Raw genomic sequence first — 18,257 nt, 5'->3', positions numbered from 1 at the left:
ATTAATGTTGTGTGCTTTGTCTTTATGTTTGTAAGAGAAAGTGAGATATTGGTTGGTTGTGTTAGGTACTTGAGATCGGTTTTTATAGTTGGTGAAAATTGATATAAAAATAAAATGGAATAACTATGTTGCTCGTGAGCTAAATAGTGCTAATTTGTTGGTTTGTTATTAAAAAATAGACTTATTAATCTAGAATGTATTATTAGGATGGAAAGACTATGAATTAATTACGAGAAGAAGTAGACTTCTTTTTTTAATTTTGCGTGAAAACCGCTGCACCATGTATGAGAAATATGTATACTACTAGTAGAAAATGTTTTAGACAATAAAAATTCACTAAATATATCCTCCTTATGATTGCAAGAAAATGATGAGGATCGATTGATTAATTATTCAACGCCACGATTGTAGTTTGCTTCGAAAGCTGAAATTTATTTATTTATTTGTTATTATTGTTGTTATATTTTTATTTTTACTTCTTTTGCTTGGGAAATGGAGTTTCAAATAAATCACAACGATGAGATGATTGATTAATTAAATCAATCAAAATTTTCCACCAGTATGTCGAGACGTGGTAAACAGGTAAAGATTTGACTCAATTTCCTGATATATTTTTTCTTTATTTATCAATTACTCCATGATATTTAAGATAACATTAACTATATCGACTTATACAGGATTGCAATCACAAAAATAATTTACTTATTGATGGAGTACGTACTAAACAAGCCCAACAGCAGTAAAGCCCATCAGCCTAAAGCCCAAGAAAGAGTATCAGTTCGGCATGACTAAAGAGTATCAGTCCGGCATGACTAAAGAGTTCAGTTCGGCACAACCAAAGAGTTCGGCCCCAGCCTACAGCTCGGTAAAAGCCAACCAATCAAACTCTGCTCTCAGGTCGGCATCAAGCTCTACTCTCAGATCGGCAAAAGCTGCTTGGCAATAATTCAGCAGTTCGGTCTCAGTATTCGACCGAACTAGGAGATAGTGGACTCATGCAGGATTTCCACCTCCACTACACCCACGATCTATTTAGTGGTGTCAAGCAGTCATTAACTCATGCAGGATAGTGGACCCATGCAAGATCGCCACGATCTCCACGACATCCACTGCCTAGTAAATGGTGCTGCATGCCACGATCTTGGTTCAATGTATAAATAGAACTTAGATCAGATAGAAAAGGGTTAAGTTCTGTTAAGCTCTCTAGAGATAAAAGATCAAATAGCAAGTCTGTATTGTAAGCTGTAGAAAACAGATCAAGCAATACAACTCTGCCCTCTTTTCTTCCCGTGGACGTAGATTTACCTCAGTAAATCGAACCACGTAAATTCATTGTGTCGTGATCTGCATTTACCAGCATTCATCACCATCAGAAATTCGCGGATTCATCACTGGCGCCGTCTGTGGGAAACAGAGAACCAAATTTGTGATAAAGCGAATTTTTGACCCTTTTTCCACCCCAAAAAAAAAAATGCATACCAGATCACATACTACCCGTAATACTGTTCGTGATAACCGTGAGGAAGCTAGTCCAGCTCGCAGGTCTGAAAAACGGCCTCGGGAGACATCTACCTCCGGTTCTCACGAAGAAGGAACAAGCCCCTCCAGGAGTCATCGCACCGAGTCTTCCCAGCAGCCCGATTTAAATGAAGCTGTCAAGCTGTTCTTGGCCGAGAAGCAGGAGGAGTTCTTAACCTTCCTGCAGAAGAGCCAACAGCCGGAGAAGACAACGGCGGATTCTCCCTCCTCATCCAGACATGAAAGTCACTACCGCAGTAGTGACGTGTCTTCCAGGAGAAAGAATCCTCAACCCCGACATGTTCCTGTTCCTCCTCGGTACCGGAACCACAGGAGAACTCCATCTCCTCCGTACCGAAGAGATGTCGGGTTCGCCATGTACGGAGCATTAAAGACTCCGTTCTCGGACGATATCACCCGAACTCCTTTGCCGCGGAACTACCGGACACCGTCAATGACTTATGACGGGTTGGTGGATCCTCATGACTTCCTGGGACGCTATCAGTATAACATGGCGAACCAGGGTCTCAATGAGGTCCATATGTGCAAGCTGTTCCCCGAGCTGCTTATCGGGAACGCGAGAAGGTGGTTCGATAGCCTCCCCCAAGGCAGCATTAGATCTTACCGAGATCTAATGGATGCTTTCCACAGGAGGTTCTTTCAGAAAGCGGAAGCCCGGATCACTTCGGCTCAGCTGCTTTCTATACGTCAAGGTCGCGACGAAAGGATCAGCGACTTCATGACGAGATTCCACAAGGAATGCCTACAAGTAGATGATCTCAACGATCTACTTGTCATTTCGGCATTCCAAAATGGAATCCTGCCCGGAGCTCTCTACAGAAAGCTCGTGGAGTGCGGTCCGCAAACAGCTCAAGAAATGTGGGACATTGCGGACCAGTTTTCCCGTGCGGATGAGGCAGACCGTCGAAAACGGTCTTTAGACAGCTCATCCCGAGAAGAGAAAAAGAAGCCCGATCAAAGCGGCCAGAGGCTTCCTCGCCGAACTCCTTTTGAAAGAATTCAAAGGGCACCGGTACAAGGCAGATTGGGACCACGTCTCAATCCTGAGAAGCCGCCCGCTCAGTTCGTACCATTGAACAAGTCAAGAGCGGAAATTTTCGAACTGCATTCCGATATGTTCGAAAAGCCAAGGCGGATGACGAAATCGGCCGCGCGCCGACCTCAGGATCAATATTGCTCCTTCCATCAAGACTACGGTCACGATACCGAGGAGTGCCGACATTTGGCTGCAGGTATTGATGCCCTTGTGAAAGCAGGGACGTTAAAAAAATACCAAAGCAAGCAGCCGAAAAAGAACAAAAAGCAGGGAGGTGCGAACTGCGCCCCTCAGGATCCGAAAAGGCAACAGGATCCCGAAGACGATAACGAGCCGCAATATGATGGAGTAATCCTAACTATTGACGCTCTCCCTGCCGGGAAGACTAAATCGTCTCTGAAGTCATAGAGCAGAAAAAGGCTTTTGACGAGCTCAAAAGTTATTTAGCCGAGCTTCCTATTCTCTCTGCTCCAACAGATGCCGAAGTGATTTTCTTATACTTAGCGGCATCCGATCAAACCATTAGCGCGGTGCTTGTACGAGAAGAAGGCCTAAAGCAGTTTCCCATCTACTTTACAAGCCGAGCATTAAGAGGTCCAGAAACAAGGTATCAACCTCTGGAAAAAATTGCTCTGGCGTTAGTAAATGCGGCAAGGAGACTGCGGCCATACTTCTATGCTCACAAGGTATGCGTCTTAACCGATCTGCCTCTTCGGCAAGTTTTGACCAAGCCAGAAGCATCAGGCAGAATCGCCAAATGGGCCATAGAGCTGGGAGAACACTCAATCGAGTACCTACCTCGGAAAGCCATCAAGGGACAAACCTTGGCAGATTTTCTTGCAGAGGCCAAGTTCGATCAAGCAATCCCTGTCATTGCCGAACAGAAAAATTCTACCAATGCCGAACTAGCACAGCCCTTGGAATCCGAAGAAGAGCCGCCGGACTGCTGGAGCGGATTCGTAGATGGAGCTTCGAATAAAACGGGAAGTGGAGCTGGTATTCTGCTTATCGCTCCCGATGGACACGAGGTAACCTATTCACTTCGGTTCTCATTCCCAACCACTAATAACGAAGCCGAATACGAAGCCCTTCTTGCCGGACTCCAGCTAGCGCAAAGTCTATGTATCAAGTCTCTCAAAATCCATTGTGATTCACAAGTCATAGTGAATCACATGTTGGGTACAAGTGAAGCCCGTGATGAGAGGATGAGGAAATATTTGGACAAAGCGCAAAGCATCAGCCGAAGTTTCTCCTATTTTCGGATAATCCGCATTCCCAGAGCGGAAAATAGCCGAGCAGATACCTTAAGTAAGTTGGCCTCAGATCCGAGCTCAAAGGCGGAAGAATTAATGCATCGAAGCATTGATGAAGCCAAGGTACATTCAGTATCCAGCTCGCCGAACTAGATGACGCCGATCTTGCAGTATCTGGATCAAGGACAATTGCCCGAGGATAAGAGAGAAGCTCGGAAGATCACGTGCCGAGCACTTCGGTACGAACTTCATGAAGGAGTCCTCTTTAGAAAGTCTTACCTCCAGCCGTTATTGCGGTGCGTAGGACCAGAAGAGACGGACTACATCCTCAGAGAAGTTCATGAAGGATCGTGCGGTAGCCACATCGGAGCCAGAGCTTTAGCTAAAAAAGTTCTGAGATGGGGATATTATTGGCCAACCATGGTACAAGAGGCAGTGCAGCTCGTCAAGACATGCCCGAAGTGCCAAATCCATGCAAATATCCCAAGGATGCCGCGGACCGATCTATCCACTATGCAAAGCCCTTGGCCTTTTATGCAATGGGGTATAGACATAGTAGGACCACTACCACAAGCTCCTCGGCAAATAAAATTCCTAATCGTTGCCGTGGACTACTTTACGAAGTGGGTGGAAGCTGAACCATTAGCTACGATAACGAGCTCGAAGGCATTGGATTTCGTCTGGAAGAACATAGTGTGCCGATTTGGCATACCCCACATCCTCATCTCGGATAACGGGACTCAGTTCACCGACAAGACGTTCAAGAATTGGTGCCAAGAGCTGAATATTCAACAGCGGTTCACTTCGGTCTCTCATCCACAAGCAAACGGACAAACGGAGGTAACAAATCGTATCCTGGTGAAAGGGTTAAAAGCTCGGTTAGAACAAGCCAAAGGACAATGGGTAGAAAATCTCCCTCAAGTCCTATGGTCGTACCGAACTACACCCACAACCTCCAACGGTGAAACTCCGTACAGTCTTGTGTACGGCACTGAAGCCGTGATTCCGGTGGAGATCGGCATACCCAGTCCCCGAACTCTAAACTTCTCAGCAGAAATGAATGACGACGGACTGAGAGCCGAGCTAGATCTTGCCGAAGAAAGAAGAGAATTGGCATGCATAAAAGCAGCCAAGTACAAGGAGCAAGTAGCCCGGTATTACAACCAAAGGGTGAAGAAGCTGCAATTTCAAGTGGGAGATCTCGTCTTGAGAAACAACGAAGTAAGCCGAGCAGAAAAGCTGGGCAAGCTCGAACCCACATGGGAAGGTCCGTATCGGGTGTCAGAAGTCCTCGGCAAAGGGTCTTACAAATTGGCTCACATGTCAGGAGAACAGGTACCCCGAACATGGCACATTTCCAACCTCAAGAAGTTCCATTTGTAAGAGACAGTCCGGTCAGTCAGTCTTGAGTCCTGTTCGGTCAATGTGCTTTCTTTGGTTTGCTTGGTCTTTGTGCTTTCTTTGGTTTGCTTGGTCTTTGTTTGTCTCTGTGCGTTTTGTCTGTGTGTTTTGTCTGTCTCTGTGCGTGTCGTCTCTTACAAATGTTACTGAGGTATCTTGTTCTTCGAAGGCTGATCCCCTTCTTAGAACATATACAAGCCAACGATTGTGAGTCAAAGCTTCTAAAGAGGATACAAGACCACAATTCAGCTTAAACAAGCAGTTCGTCTAAAACGAGCTGCAATAAGCCAACGATTGTGAGTCAAAGCTTCTAAAGAGGATACAAGACCACAATTCAGCTTAAACAAGCAGTTCGTCTAAAACGAACTGCAATAAGCCAACGATTGTGAAGTCCAAGCTTCTAAAGAGGATACAAGACCACAATTCGGCTTAAAAATCAAGCACTTCGTCTGAAACGAACTGCAACAAAAGTCCGATTCACGCGATAAAACTTGCCTGAATTAGGACAAGGGAAAGTCCGATCCACGCGATAAAACTCGCCGAATTAGGACAAGGGAAAGTCCGATCCCCAAATTAGGACAACGGAAAGTCCGATCCGAGCGATAAAACTCGCCAAATTAGGACACAAACCAAGTCCGGTCAAAGAAGAGTTCACTTCATCAGACCGAGGACAAACATCAACTTACCCCGTACCTTTATCCAGAATGCCGAAGTGATTCACTTCGCTTTTCGGGGGGGGGGGTAGTGATGGAGTACGTACTAAACAAGCCCAACAGCAGTAAAGCCCATCAGCCTAAAGCCCAAGAAAGAGTATCAGTTCGGCATGACTAAAGAGTATCAGTCCGGCATGACTAAAGAGTTCAGTTCGGCACAACCAAAGAGTTCGGCCCCAGCCTACAGCTCGGTAAAAGCCAACCAATCAAACTCTGCTCTCAGGTCGGCATCAAGCTCTACTCTCAGATCGGCAAAAGCTGCTCGGCAATAATTCAGCAGTTCGGTCTCAGTATTCGACCGAACTAGGAGATAGTGGACTCATGCAGGATTTCCACCTCCACTACACCCACGATCTATTTAGTGGTGTCAAGCAGTCATTAACTCATGCAGGATAGTGGACCCATGCAAGATCGCCACGATCTCCACGACATCCACTGCCTAGTAAATGGTGCTGCATGCCACGATCTTGGTTCAATGTATAAATAGAACTTAGATCAGATAGAAAAGGGTTAAGTTCTGTTAAGCTCTCTAGAGATAAAAGATCAAATAGCAAGTCTGTATTGTAAGCTGTAGAAAACAGATCAAGCAATACAACTCTGCCCTCTTTTCTTCCCGTGGACGTAGATTTACCTCAGTAAATCGAACCACGTAAATTCATTGTGTCGTGATCTGCATTTACCAGCATTCATCACCATCAGAAATTCGCGGATTCATCACTTATATTATGATCAAGTTATAAATTGATTAATAAAACAAAGCGAAGATATCACCAGTCGTGTTTGCTGGAATTTGTTTTTCATGTGTTTGATCAATGGACACATGTATGTACACAGAGAGAATTATAAATTGAGTTTTTTAATTAGCAAGTAGAATTCCAATATCGTGCAAGTATTATTTGTTTTATTTCTGTTGAATACAAATAATTTGATCCGCCAGCAATGCTTGACAATGATCAAAGATTTTCTATGATTGTTGCACATGATGCTGGATTTTCATATTTATATTTTTCCAAACATTTTCCTTTGATAAGGACTTGAGAGGATTTCATGCATGAATGTATATTGTTTAGCATGTTATAATCTATTGTCAGAAAATGATATATATAATCAATTTGACCATTGAAATTATAGTGTTTAAATAATCTACAATTATAGTGTATGAGAATGGAGTTTTAGGTATACTACGATTTTTATTTTTTAGAATGCACCCTCTATAAGAAATGAAACAATGTACAATGTCCCCCAAAATTTCTACATGATAGAAATTTAAATTCTACTCAGTAAATAGTGAACAATTTCCGCCTCTAAAAAAGGGTGAAAGTCAAATAATTATTCCTTCTGACTAATAATTAGCTTTTCGAATTTCTTTCCAATGATCGGAACCAACTCGAGTTTACTTTATGCTAAGTTTAAGCAGTCCGGTTTCTATGTATATTACTCCCAATTTACAAGTTTTAATTTAGATTTTAATATTCATATATATATATATATATATATATATATATATATTTAACATGAATAATTAAAATTAAAACACCATTCCATATCTATTAACATTATTCTTAAATAGACTATCTAAAATTAAGAAATATATTCAACTCACACTACATTATTTATTATTTGAAATTTTCTACTAACATGGAAGGGGAAAAAAGCCAGTAAATACGGCACTTGACATGGTGGTGCTGCTGTTGACTATCGAAGTGTGAAAGAGAGAAACTGATTCAGAAAAAAAATTTGTAAGACAATAGCAATTTCTTATTCTTCATGTGATAATTACAGTTAACAATTGTGTGGCTGTCGTTTTCTTTGATTTCTATGACGACGGACCGTTTTTAGTTATTTCATCGTCCACAAATCATGCAGTGGCTTTTGGGATTACCATTTTTTTATCGAATAATTTAAGGCTATATATTATTAAATAAGATCATCTATAAAGTACTCCCTCCGTCCCGCACTACTCGCACTTATTTCCTTTTTGGGCGTCCCAAGTTACTTGCACTCTTTCCATTTTTAGTAAAAAATTTCACCTACAGCCGTCATTTTTTACTTTCCTATACACTCATTCCTTAATCTCCGAGCCGAAAAGGAAATGAGCGAGTAGCCCGGGACGGAGGGAGTATTATTTATATTTTATTTTATCATTAAGCTATGAATAAATCATTGAATCATCTATCAAATACCGAAATTATCAATGGCCCAAACCACGAAAGGCCCAACATATCAACTCGTTGGGCTTTTTATAGCATTACTTTTAGCCGTATCCCTATATTCTGAAGGACATAATTTTACTCAGTATTTTATTTATAATATTAATAAAAATATTATATTGTCCCTATAGCCATCAAATTAAATTAATTGAAAAACGTAAAATTTAACACTATTCCACAGCCTAAAAAACCCAGTGAGTGGGCTGAAACACCAGAAAATTCTCAACAGTTTTTTCTATCCCAAACATCTTAATGAATTAATTTACAAGAGTGGACTAGCTTTGTTATTTTAATTGGAAGGATAAGTGCTTATTTTTGTTTGTGTATTTATTTTATTAATTAAAATGCTTATAGTGAGTAAAATAGTGGCTATGTATCTGAAAGAGCTTAACAGATTGGGTTAGATCAATGGTATAAGTATTATTGAATGATACTTAGCTTTTTGTTGGCATAATGTTTTTCTAAAAATCCAACCAAAAATTCATGTATACCAACAGGCCGAATTTAATTACCGAATTAGTGATTTGGGCTGATTAGCAATTATGGCCCAAATGTGTAATTTGGGTCAACAATTTTACTTCAATTCTGCGCTCCTGGTAAATAAAAATAATGCCATAAATAATGTATGTGGAACTGAAAAATAAAATTGGGTTCTAAAAAATCGAGAATAAATTAACTCATTCAACATATTATGAATTAAGTGGAATAAAATAATTAATAAGTAACACTAACGTATAAGAGTGATGCTAAATGGCCATAATGTGGCCGGCCATAAAGAGTTAATTTAGTCCATTTACATGTATAAAAAAATTAGAATTACCGATATAAACTTATATGTGTGTGAATGGACTTGTGAGTTGATACTTATCTTTGAATTCCATTACGTAAAACACATTAATATCACGAATTAGTGTATACGTTGAACAACAATCAAGAAATGACAGTAGTAATAAGTTGAGCAAAAACTACGAAAGAGCAACACTAACATGTTGAGCAATATATAATGAAGATGCTATAAAGGTAAAATCAAGTAGTATTAAACCAAAAAATTGAAAAAAAATCAATTTCTTTTATTATTTAATTAATTTATGTCTGACCATAATATGACCGCATAGCATTATTCAACATATAAACAAGAAAGAAGTCATTTACAATCCTTTTGCGGTGCTATGAATTGATTTAGTTAAAAACTTTTATTTTATTACACACACTCGAGAAAAAGAAAAAAACAAGAGAAATAAATAAAGTAAATGATTATTAATTTGAACTATAATTTTGAAAAGTCAGAAATACAAATTAATACGCATACACCGTACCACCTAAACCTTTTATTTCCCATATATAAGTAATCTTTCTCTTCTCTCTCCCCTCCCTTCGCTCGCCTACGCTTCTGGTTTATTTGAAGCGTAGATCTCTCGCTTTCTCTCTCTAACCCACGTTCACCTATTTGTGAACAACTGAGAGAGAAGAGATATATAGAGAGAAAGAGAGGGAGAGAGCAAGGGAGTCTCTGTGTGGTGCAGAAGAGCTGTTCTGTTTCCTTATTCTGAAAAAATTCGCGCGGTAAATTTCTCTATCCTTGACCTAAATTTAGCTGCTTAATATGGATTATTTCAGCTGCGAATTTGCGTTTACTTTATAGATCTAGGTGCGGTGGTTGCGAATTTCGTGTTATTTTGTTGGTATTGTTCTAGTAATTTGATTAGGGTTTCCTATCAGAATTTTGTGGGTGAATTATGCTTTACTAAAATACTTCGTGTATTTAGAAATGGTTTCACCTCTTTGTACGGCCATGTTTTAGTACAAGTTTGAGACATTTGCCCTAGTTTCAGTTTCCAAATCATGTATGGCTTGAAATACTTCTTTCAAGTATTAAGCATAGTATGGACTTTTATTTTGGTAGTCACTTGCAATTCATTTCAACTAACGCAGTTGCAGTTCTGGTTTAATATTGATTACTGACTAAAAACTAACGAGAGTCTGGTGAACTTATTTTCCTTCACATTTCTGATTTCTCTTGCTCCTCTTTGCTATCTTTGTTCCAGATACTCAATAAGGAAGCTTTGATATGGCAGCAGCTGCAGCTGGTATAAGCTATGCACCTGAGGACCCTGCGCTCCCAAAACCATGGAAGGGTTTGGTTGATGATAAGACTGGATATGTTTACTATTGGAATCCAGAGACCAATATAACCCAATACGAGAAACCTGTTGTCCCCGGTCACACAAGCTATACCCCAGCTCATAAATCTTTGAGCTCATCGGTTCAAAAGTCGCCCCAGGGACGATATAATGCAAATGATAATGATGACAGATACCCCAGAGCTAGCAATGGATCAACAAAGGCTTCTGTACCAGTAGCTTACCAGGTGACCCAAGTGGTGCTTTTATAGAGTATATATATTAAGCTTCTTAATTCATATGGATGCATTTACTACAACCTCAAGTGGTCCTTCCTCTGGGTTGATTGGCATCTTAGCCCATGTCCATGATAAGTAAACTAAGTCAATAGATGTACTCACTTGGTTTTTTTCACTACTTTGTACTAGGACGTCACAAACAGATCAGATTATTCACAGATTGATGTAGAGGTAAAAGCCTCTGTTGGATATGGTCCTCTTACTTCCAATGGTGCAGAAGGTATGGTGTCCGCTGAAGCCTACCGCCGTCGTCATGAAATTTCTGTGACTGTAAGTATCTATTTATCTTGTGCAGTCGATTTCTATTCTTTGTCCAAATTCTGTATAAAAATATCATCATAATGTAGTTAACTCCTTGTCTGTCTGCTAAAGTTGAACATACAATTTTTTATAAAACTAAAGTGAATAGAATATGATGAGTCATGGTAAACTTGTTTTAGTGTGCTCAATGTCCATTGTTGTGCTCCATCTTCTTCCAGTCTTCTGTGCTGTTAAAATGAGAATGAGTCATCGAGTTGGGCTCCTTTAGCCTACAAAATTACTCTACTCTAGTCTTTGATATTTTTAAATACTGTTCAAACATTTTTGTCTCTGTTGTGGCATGTTTCGATTACTTGTTTTTTTTACCTATTTGTTTCCCTTTATGTTCTTTTATGTGTGTCTGATCTTTTAGTTTCTGTATTAATCCACTGTAAATTTTAACTGTATTCTTTCTCTAAATTTGGATAGGGTGACAATGTACCTCCACCATTCACCTCATTTGAAGCCACTGGATTTGCTTCAGAGATTCTTAGGGAGGTATGAGATTAAATTAATATGTTGAATCTGACAGTGTTAAAGATATATTCTAGTAAAATTTTGCATGAATTAACCTTCTGCAACATTCAAGTACTACTGGAGGCTCATTTTGGAGATTAAGAACCTTTCCCGGTTGTACTTTTGTCGCAGGTGCGATATTTGCTCCAGGAGGAGCCAAATGTCGTACGCTGTGCCTCCCTGGGCTTGCATGTATTTGGAGCACCCTTATTGATGGACCAATCTATGTGAGGGGCTTTCCGAATCATCCAAGCTTGGCTGGGACTTCTATGGGCAGTAATTCTGTCTGCCCCTTGGTCCGAATAGAAGATGTGTCCTCCTAATTGCTTGCTTCTGCAAGCAGTGCCCGACTCTTGGGAGGATGATGCTTCTTATTTTCTTCACCACTTGCTTAGTACTACAAAAGAAACCCCATCTGAAATTTTGAAGCATCACATAAGCTTATGAGGCTGTGGTTGTTTTCTTTCCATTACAGGTGCAACATGCTGGTTTTTCTTCTCCTACTCCAATTCAGGCACAGTCATGGCCCATTGCTATAAAAGGTCGTGATATAGTAGCGATTGCCAAGACAGGCTCCGGGAAAACCTTGGGCTACCTGATTCCTGGATTTATTCATCTGAAACAAAGGCGTAATAACCCAAGATTAGGTCCAACAGTTTTGGTGTTGTCGCCAACAAGAGAGTTGGCTACTCAGATACAAGATGAAGCTGTCAAGTTTGGAAGGTCATCCAATATATCGTGCACGGTATAGCTTTAGCAATGCCTTTCTTATAGCGGTCTTCATATTCCATATGAAGTTTCTTATCACCTCTTTTCTGGTTAACCTTGAGAAAGATGACTGACCAAATGGTGTTTGTGAATGGCTTTTCCTTCTGAAAGCTAATCTGATTATTCTGTCGATATTTGATGTTGGTTCTAAATGGCTGCCATTCAACAATCGGAGGTTTTGAGTCTTTTGATTTATGTCTCTTTTAGCTTCTTTCTGAATTCAATTTTGATCTGTCTCTTGAAGTGTTTATATGGAGGTGCACCTAAGGGTCCGCAATTGAGAGACATAGACAGAGGTGTTGATGTGGTCGTGGCAACTCCTGGTCGATTGAATGACATTCTGGAGATGAGAAGGATAAGCCTCCAGCAGGTCTCATATTTGGTATTGGATGAAGCAGACAGGATGCTGGACATGGGTTTTGAACCTCAGATAAGAAAGATTGTGGCGGAGGTCCCTGTTCGTAGACAAACTCTGATGTACACGGCAACCTGGCCCAAGGAGGTGCGCAGAATTGCTTCTGATTTGCTAGTTAGTCCTGTACAGGTTAACATTGGAAATGTTGATGAGCTCGTTGCTAACAAAGCAATTACTCAGGTACATAAAAGAATCATCACCTGGTTTTCTTCAATACCATTTCATATGAAGACAGGAAATATATGCCAATACTTGTTTTGACATCTATTAATTAATGTAGAGTTTTGTCCTTTTTAACAGCATGTTGAAGTTCTGTCGCCAATGGACAAACGCAGGCGCCTAGAACAGATATTGAGATCTCAAGAACCTGGGTCAAAGATAATAATTTTCTGCTCTACAAAGAAAATGTGTGATCAGCTAGCAGGTAATCTGACCCGGCAATTCGGAGCAGCTGCTATTCATGGAGATAAATCTCAGGGCGAGAGGGATTATGTGCTGAATCAGTTTCGCACTGGAAGATCCCCAGTGCTTGTGGCCACTGACGTTGCTGCCCGTGGGCTGGACATTAAGGATATAAGGTTGGTATCTGAAATTGACTTTAGATTTTATAAAACAGGCATGATTCTCCTTTGCTTTGGGTTAGCTATACCTTGAGATGCTTACCAAATTCTGTTTTTAGGAGTTTCTTTGTGTGTTCCGGACATTATCCTCTTTTTCTCTCTTATGTTGATCAATTAATCTATGATATGATGACTAGAATATAGCCATGTGATCATTAGTTGCCACAGCTCTGATTTTCTATAACTCCACACTCTCTGTGTTGTATAACCGTTTATGCATCATTGCATTAGGCTATTGCTATATATAACATGGGAACAGTGTAACGATTTCTTTTGCAATAATAAACAATTTAGTTTTACATTATATGTTAGCTATTGTGATTTGTCTTATATGTTTGTGTTGTCTCTCTCAGGGTGGTTTTGAACTATGACTTCCCTACAGGAGTTGAGGACTATGTTCACAGAATCGGAAGAACTGGCCGGGCTGGTGCCACTGGTGTGGCATACACTTTCTTTTGTGAGCAGGATGCAAAACATGCTTCAGAGCTTATCAAACTCCTGGAAGGTGCTAGTCAGCGTGTGCCCAGCGAACTCCGTGACATGGCCTCACGTGGTGGTGGAATGGGGAGAACAAGGCGTCAGTGGGGCTCAGGCCCTGGCGGCCGTGATGGAGGTCGCGGTGGCGGGCGTTTCGGTTCTACTCAAAGTGGACGGGATGGGGGAAGAGGTGGTTGGGGAATGCCATCATCCCAAGATAGGGCTGGTGGCCGTGATAGGTAAATGATCTTTCCTTCCCTATTAGTACTATGGAGTAATGCATGGGTCTTTTTCCCTCTGCCTTTATTTCTGTAGTCTAAGATCGTCCGTTTATACTTGCAGACATGTCAATGGATTCTCTAACGGATACGATACAAATGGCACTGGAAGCTTCCATCAGAGGAGCTTCCATGAGAACACAATCACTGCTCCAAAGAGTAGAGGCAGAAGTCGTAGCAGAAGCCCCAGAAAGATTTCAGGATGGGGGGAAAAGCCTCGAAGCCGTAGTCGTAGCATGGAGAGATTTCCATCCAAGAGCACTCGGCCCTCTTCTTATGGTAACAAGGATTACAAGTAAATTATAAGAAAACCAACAAGGGCACGGTACCTCGAGGCTAGAGGCTCCTTAAAATCTCCGAATTCGAGGATCAGTTTACTATATAGTGTTTGTAGATGGTGTGGCGATGGAGAGTGATTTAATCTGATTTATTAGTAATTAATGCAATACACTTTCTCCCCTTGAAATGTCCAGTAAAGAGAACATTTAGGGTGACCAATTTTGCCACAATTTGTGTTGTACTGATAATATATTTTTAGACTGCAATTCTGTTCCAATATATTCTTATCCGACAGCTCTATCTCTGTATGTTATTGCAAAAGTGACATTTTTCTTACAAGTCGATTGTTATTCTGCATAAAAATTACAGTTATCCAAATGAAAATGGCAGCTCTTATTATTAAAGTATAGTAAAAAAATGGTAATTGTTCTTAATAAATTAGATAGATACTACAAAATTACTAGGAGAAAGGGGTCAAAGAATTAAGTTCAGAGTTTAATTTCAACAATTTTATGTTATACTGTTAATGATGTTATTATAACACACTTCAAACCACCATTGTTTACTAAAAATAGCCAAAAGCAAGAATAATTTCAACAATTTTTCAATTAAAGAAAGATATATAATGTGATTAGATAAATACTAGTACTACAAAATTCCTAAGAGAAACGGGTCTAAGAAGAAAGTTCAGATTTTAATGTGCCCATAGCTCAATTATTGCTATTATTAATACCATAATTTGAAGAGTTAATAGTTAATGCTCATTTGAAAAGTCATAGCTCAATTTAAGTTTTCCAACTTAAATCACGATTAATTATGTTAATTAGACATAAACATAATTTAACCCATCAATTAGAAATTAGAGCTTAAAAAAATCACTCGCACACTAGCACCCTCAAACTACCAATCTAATGGTTTGAAGGGAACAAACAAAATTATAAAAAAAATACTGATATCATATGCAATTAAATTTATATTCTTTAAGTATATTTTAGGAGTGTTCATTGCAAATTGCAATTATTACTGGAGTTTGTACCGTTGTGGAACTTGTAATTATGTTTATTTAAGATACTTTCGATCTATACAAAACACAGTAATTAATTTCATCGTATCATTTGGTAAAATAGTTTATAGCACACACGACATAGGATAGTTAAAACCAAAATAAATGAAATACAATAATTATCCAATATCTATCAGCAGCAATAAAATATAACTCTAAAAATCAGAACACAGCGCCCAAAATTTAACATGAGCATTATTCAGCACTGAGCAGAGAACCTCATCCTGATCAACAACTGCAAAATGTCTACCAAAAGAAGTAGAAAAAGCAAGCAAAGAAGAGTACATAATCTGATAAAAATGATCACAGACAAATCTAAGAGACGACGTGCTCAGCAGATCAAATTTCCTCTTATAAACTTCAATTTGTGCAGCAGATCAAGAACACATAAGGCAGTTATTTCTAATTGTTGTTTTCTTCAGAATTTGGCTTGATCCCGCTGCAACAGAAGAAGTGAGGTAGCTTGACACGGCCGCACACCCTGCCAAGATTTTAACATTCAATCACTACGAAGAAGCAATACAGAGGATAATCAAATCTCCTAACAACGATGGGAAACCCATTGCCACTATTCTTAATTGAGCTTAGCTGAAGTTCAATTCCACAAGAAGAAACTTCTACAAAAGTAGAGACCGCCACAATGATGGAAAGAACCAACTTACTTGCACTTGATTATTACTGGGACAGGTTTCAAAGCCTTTGGTCCATTTCTAATACCTCTCCTGTGTGGAGAAACCTGGAGAAAGAATTTCATGTTCAAGAATCATTGTTGAGGGTTGTAAATGACATAATATGCAATCATGAAGGCCAAAGGGGAAAAAGACAAGAAATTTACAATCTCTTCTAAAACCAGATCAATGAGGCACAAAGGTACCAAAGATGAAGCTGTGGGTTTGCATTCAGCCCGGAGGGCTAGCAAAAGAAAATGAGAGGAAATGGATAAAGAGATAAGTATTTAAATTAAGTACTCAATTCCCCACTACAGGACTAGATCCAGGGCATATGAATGTGAACTGTAAATGGCTGCAACGATAGCCCCAAGACATGACATAAGTTTTTAATGCCACTTCCAATACAAACTACCTATCAATTGCTTAAGAACTCATTCTTCAAAAGTTCCGACAAACTTTTAGTACAATAGAGAGTATTTCAGATTCACATTAGAGACATGTACAGCCAGAAATCAAATTTTTACAAAGATGCTACAGCTGATGCCCCACAATCAGGATAAAAACACAACTCAAAATTGATAATGCACCTAAGAACATTTTGCATTTCGCTGATCCAAATCCGACCATGAACAAGATTGGGAATGAAAACAAATGAAAGCTAGCATAACTTAACACGTTCATAACATTTTTCACCAAACAAGAACTGTTTTCACTCAAGCATATCACGAACTGATAGTAACATTGAATATGCAAATTTCAATAAATTCATTTCTCCGTATGTTCTCTAAAACGCTAAACCTTGAGCCAGCAAAAAAATCTAAAAAGAAAAAAACTAGTACTAAAACTTTGTAGCTTATTTGAAATACAAAGAATTGAGCAATAAATTAGGAATATGAAAGTAAAATCGACCTTCCTCTTGGGGACCGCCATCAGCTCCATAGCTCCGCCGGAAAAGGGCGAATCGGTAAAATGAGATCCACTAATATTTTCGTCATGATTTTCCGGTAAAACAAGCGGCGGCAATGTGACACTGAAATGGTGGTTGATGGCAGTCGCCAACGGCGCAGGTTGAGCCAATGAGTGGGCCAGACGCCGGAAGCCGTATCTTAGCATCGAAATGGACCAACACCCTGAATATCAGCGTCTATAAACTCACCCGAATCATCAGCACCAACGCCAAATGCGCTTCTTTGGATGAAGGAGAAGTAGGTTTCTAGAGTGAAATGGCGTTACTGGTGATTATCAAAAAGGAAAGAATTATGGTCGAATTTTGTTGAAGAAGAGTACAAGTATGGTTTGGGAGGAATCAGAAGCGAATGGAGAGGAATGCGCCGCCTGCTTAACCCTACAATCGCAATATAGTATTGGGCCATATTTAATTGCTATATTGGGTTTATAAATGGGCCCAGCGGTTTTTTTGGGATTTTAAATTTTGTACCAACTGTAATGAAATATAAAAATTACATTACAGTTATCCAAATGAAAATGGTAGCTCTTATTATTAAAGTATAGTAAAAATTGGTAATAGATAGTATTGATGACATTTCATACCTACATTATTTACGGACTATTAATCATCATAATTACTAATTAGAGGTCTTTTCTCATCTTTACCTTCTGGGAGGCCTACACACTGGATTTCTTTTTTATTTAAGAAAATTCATTCATTTTTTATTTAACCTATAACCCTTCTATTTGGACATACAGTTTTTTTTTATTGAATTAACCAAAAATATTAACCTACAAATCTTGAGAAATGTTTTAGTGGTTGGTAGGAGGAAATTTGAAAGATGTGTTGCTCCATACAAAGATCGCTTCATTTGTCAAGTTATCATGAATCAATGTAGCTATTAATATAGTATGACTTAGAAATAGGTAATATGCTAGAGTATTTCATTAGAGATAAGTATAGATATGACCGAATATTGGTAACTATTCGACGAATATTGACTTATTAGATGTTTGAGATATGATCGTAATTATTGCCCGTACAAATGAAAGATAGACAAATTATGACTTTTTTTAATTAAAGAATGATATATAGTGTGATTAAATAGCCAAAAGCAAGAACAATTTCAACAATTTTCCAATTAAAGAATGATATATAGTGTGATTAAATAAATACTACAAAGTTCATGGGAGAAAAGGGTCAAAGAAGAAAGTTCAGAATTTAATTTGTGCCCATAGGTCAACTATTGCTATTATTAATGCCATCATTTGAAGAGTCAATAGCTCAATTTAAGAATTATTACTATTGTTAATGCTCATTTGAAGAGTCATAGCTCAATTTAAGTTTTCC

General features: G+C 39.2%; 2 protein-coding genes across 2 annotated transcripts; one reads left to right on the top strand and one right to left on the bottom strand.

Annotated features, from left to right (window-relative positions):
• Positions 1-9,514: 9,514 nt before the first annotated feature.
• On the top strand, positions 9,515-14,511 carry LOC121771748 (ATP-dependent RNA helicase-like protein DB10). The gene is made up of 9 exons (XM_042168610.1): positions 9,515-9,715; positions 10,198-10,520; positions 10,701-10,841; positions 11,301-11,369; positions 11,863-12,132; positions 12,400-12,750; positions 12,871-13,148; positions 13,544-13,906; positions 14,010-14,511. Exons 2-9 carry the CDS (start codon positions 10,221-10,223, stop codon positions 14,242-14,244), a joined length of 2,007 nt encoding a protein of 668 aa, XP_042024544.1. The 5' UTR covers positions 9,515-9,715; positions 10,198-10,220; the 3' UTR covers positions 14,245-14,511.
• An 840-nt stretch (positions 14,512-15,351) lies between these two features.
• Positions 15,352-17,298, bottom strand: LOC121772678. The gene is made up of 3 exons (XM_042169871.1): positions 16,868-17,298; positions 15,950-16,023; positions 15,352-15,768 (listed from the first exon to the last, which is right to left on the bottom strand). Exons 1-3 carry the CDS (start codon positions 17,069-17,071, stop codon positions 15,690-15,692), a joined length of 357 nt encoding a protein of 118 aa, XP_042025805.1. The 5' UTR covers positions 17,072-17,298; the 3' UTR covers positions 15,352-15,689.
• Positions 17,299-18,257: the final 959 nt, after the last annotated feature.

Source organism: Salvia splendens, chromosome 16, assembly GCF_004379255.2.
Source record: "Salvia splendens isolate huo1 chromosome 16, SspV2, whole genome shotgun sequence".
In the NCBI taxonomy this organism is placed as follows: domain Eukaryota; kingdom Viridiplantae; phylum Streptophyta; class Magnoliopsida; order Lamiales; family Lamiaceae; genus Salvia; species Salvia splendens.
This window is presented reverse-complemented; position numbering and strand designations above follow the sequence as displayed.

What these genes read in the sequence shown, in the direction of transcription:
- LOC121772678 (XM_042169871.1), bottom strand. Translation starts at nt 17,071, where the DNA reads ATGCTAAGATACGGCTTCCGGCGTCTGGCCCACTCATTGGCTCAACCT. An exon ending in TGGCGGTCCCCAAGAGGAAG is followed by an intron (nt 16,024 to 16,867) that starts GTCGATTTTACT and finishes TTCTTTCTCCAG; the next exon opens with GTTTCTCCACACAGGAGAGG. An exon ending in CCAGTAATAATCAAGTGCAA is followed by an intron (nt 15,769 to 15,949) that starts GTAAGTTGGTTC and finishes AAATCTTGGCAG; the next exon opens with GGTGTGCGGCCGTGTCAAGC.
- LOC121771748 (XM_042168610.1), top strand. Translation starts at nt 10,221, where the DNA reads ATGGCAGCAGCTGCAGCTGGTATAAGCTATGCACCTGAGGACCCTGCG. An exon ending in CATCCAATATATCGTGCACG is followed by an intron (nt 12,133 to 12,399) that starts GTATAGCTTTAG and finishes TGTCTCTTGAAG; the next exon opens with TGTTTATATGGAGGTGCACC. An exon ending in CTAACAAAGCAATTACTCAG is followed by an intron (nt 12,751 to 12,870) that starts GTACATAAAAGA and finishes CCTTTTTAACAG; the next exon opens with CATGTTGAAGTTCTGTCGCC.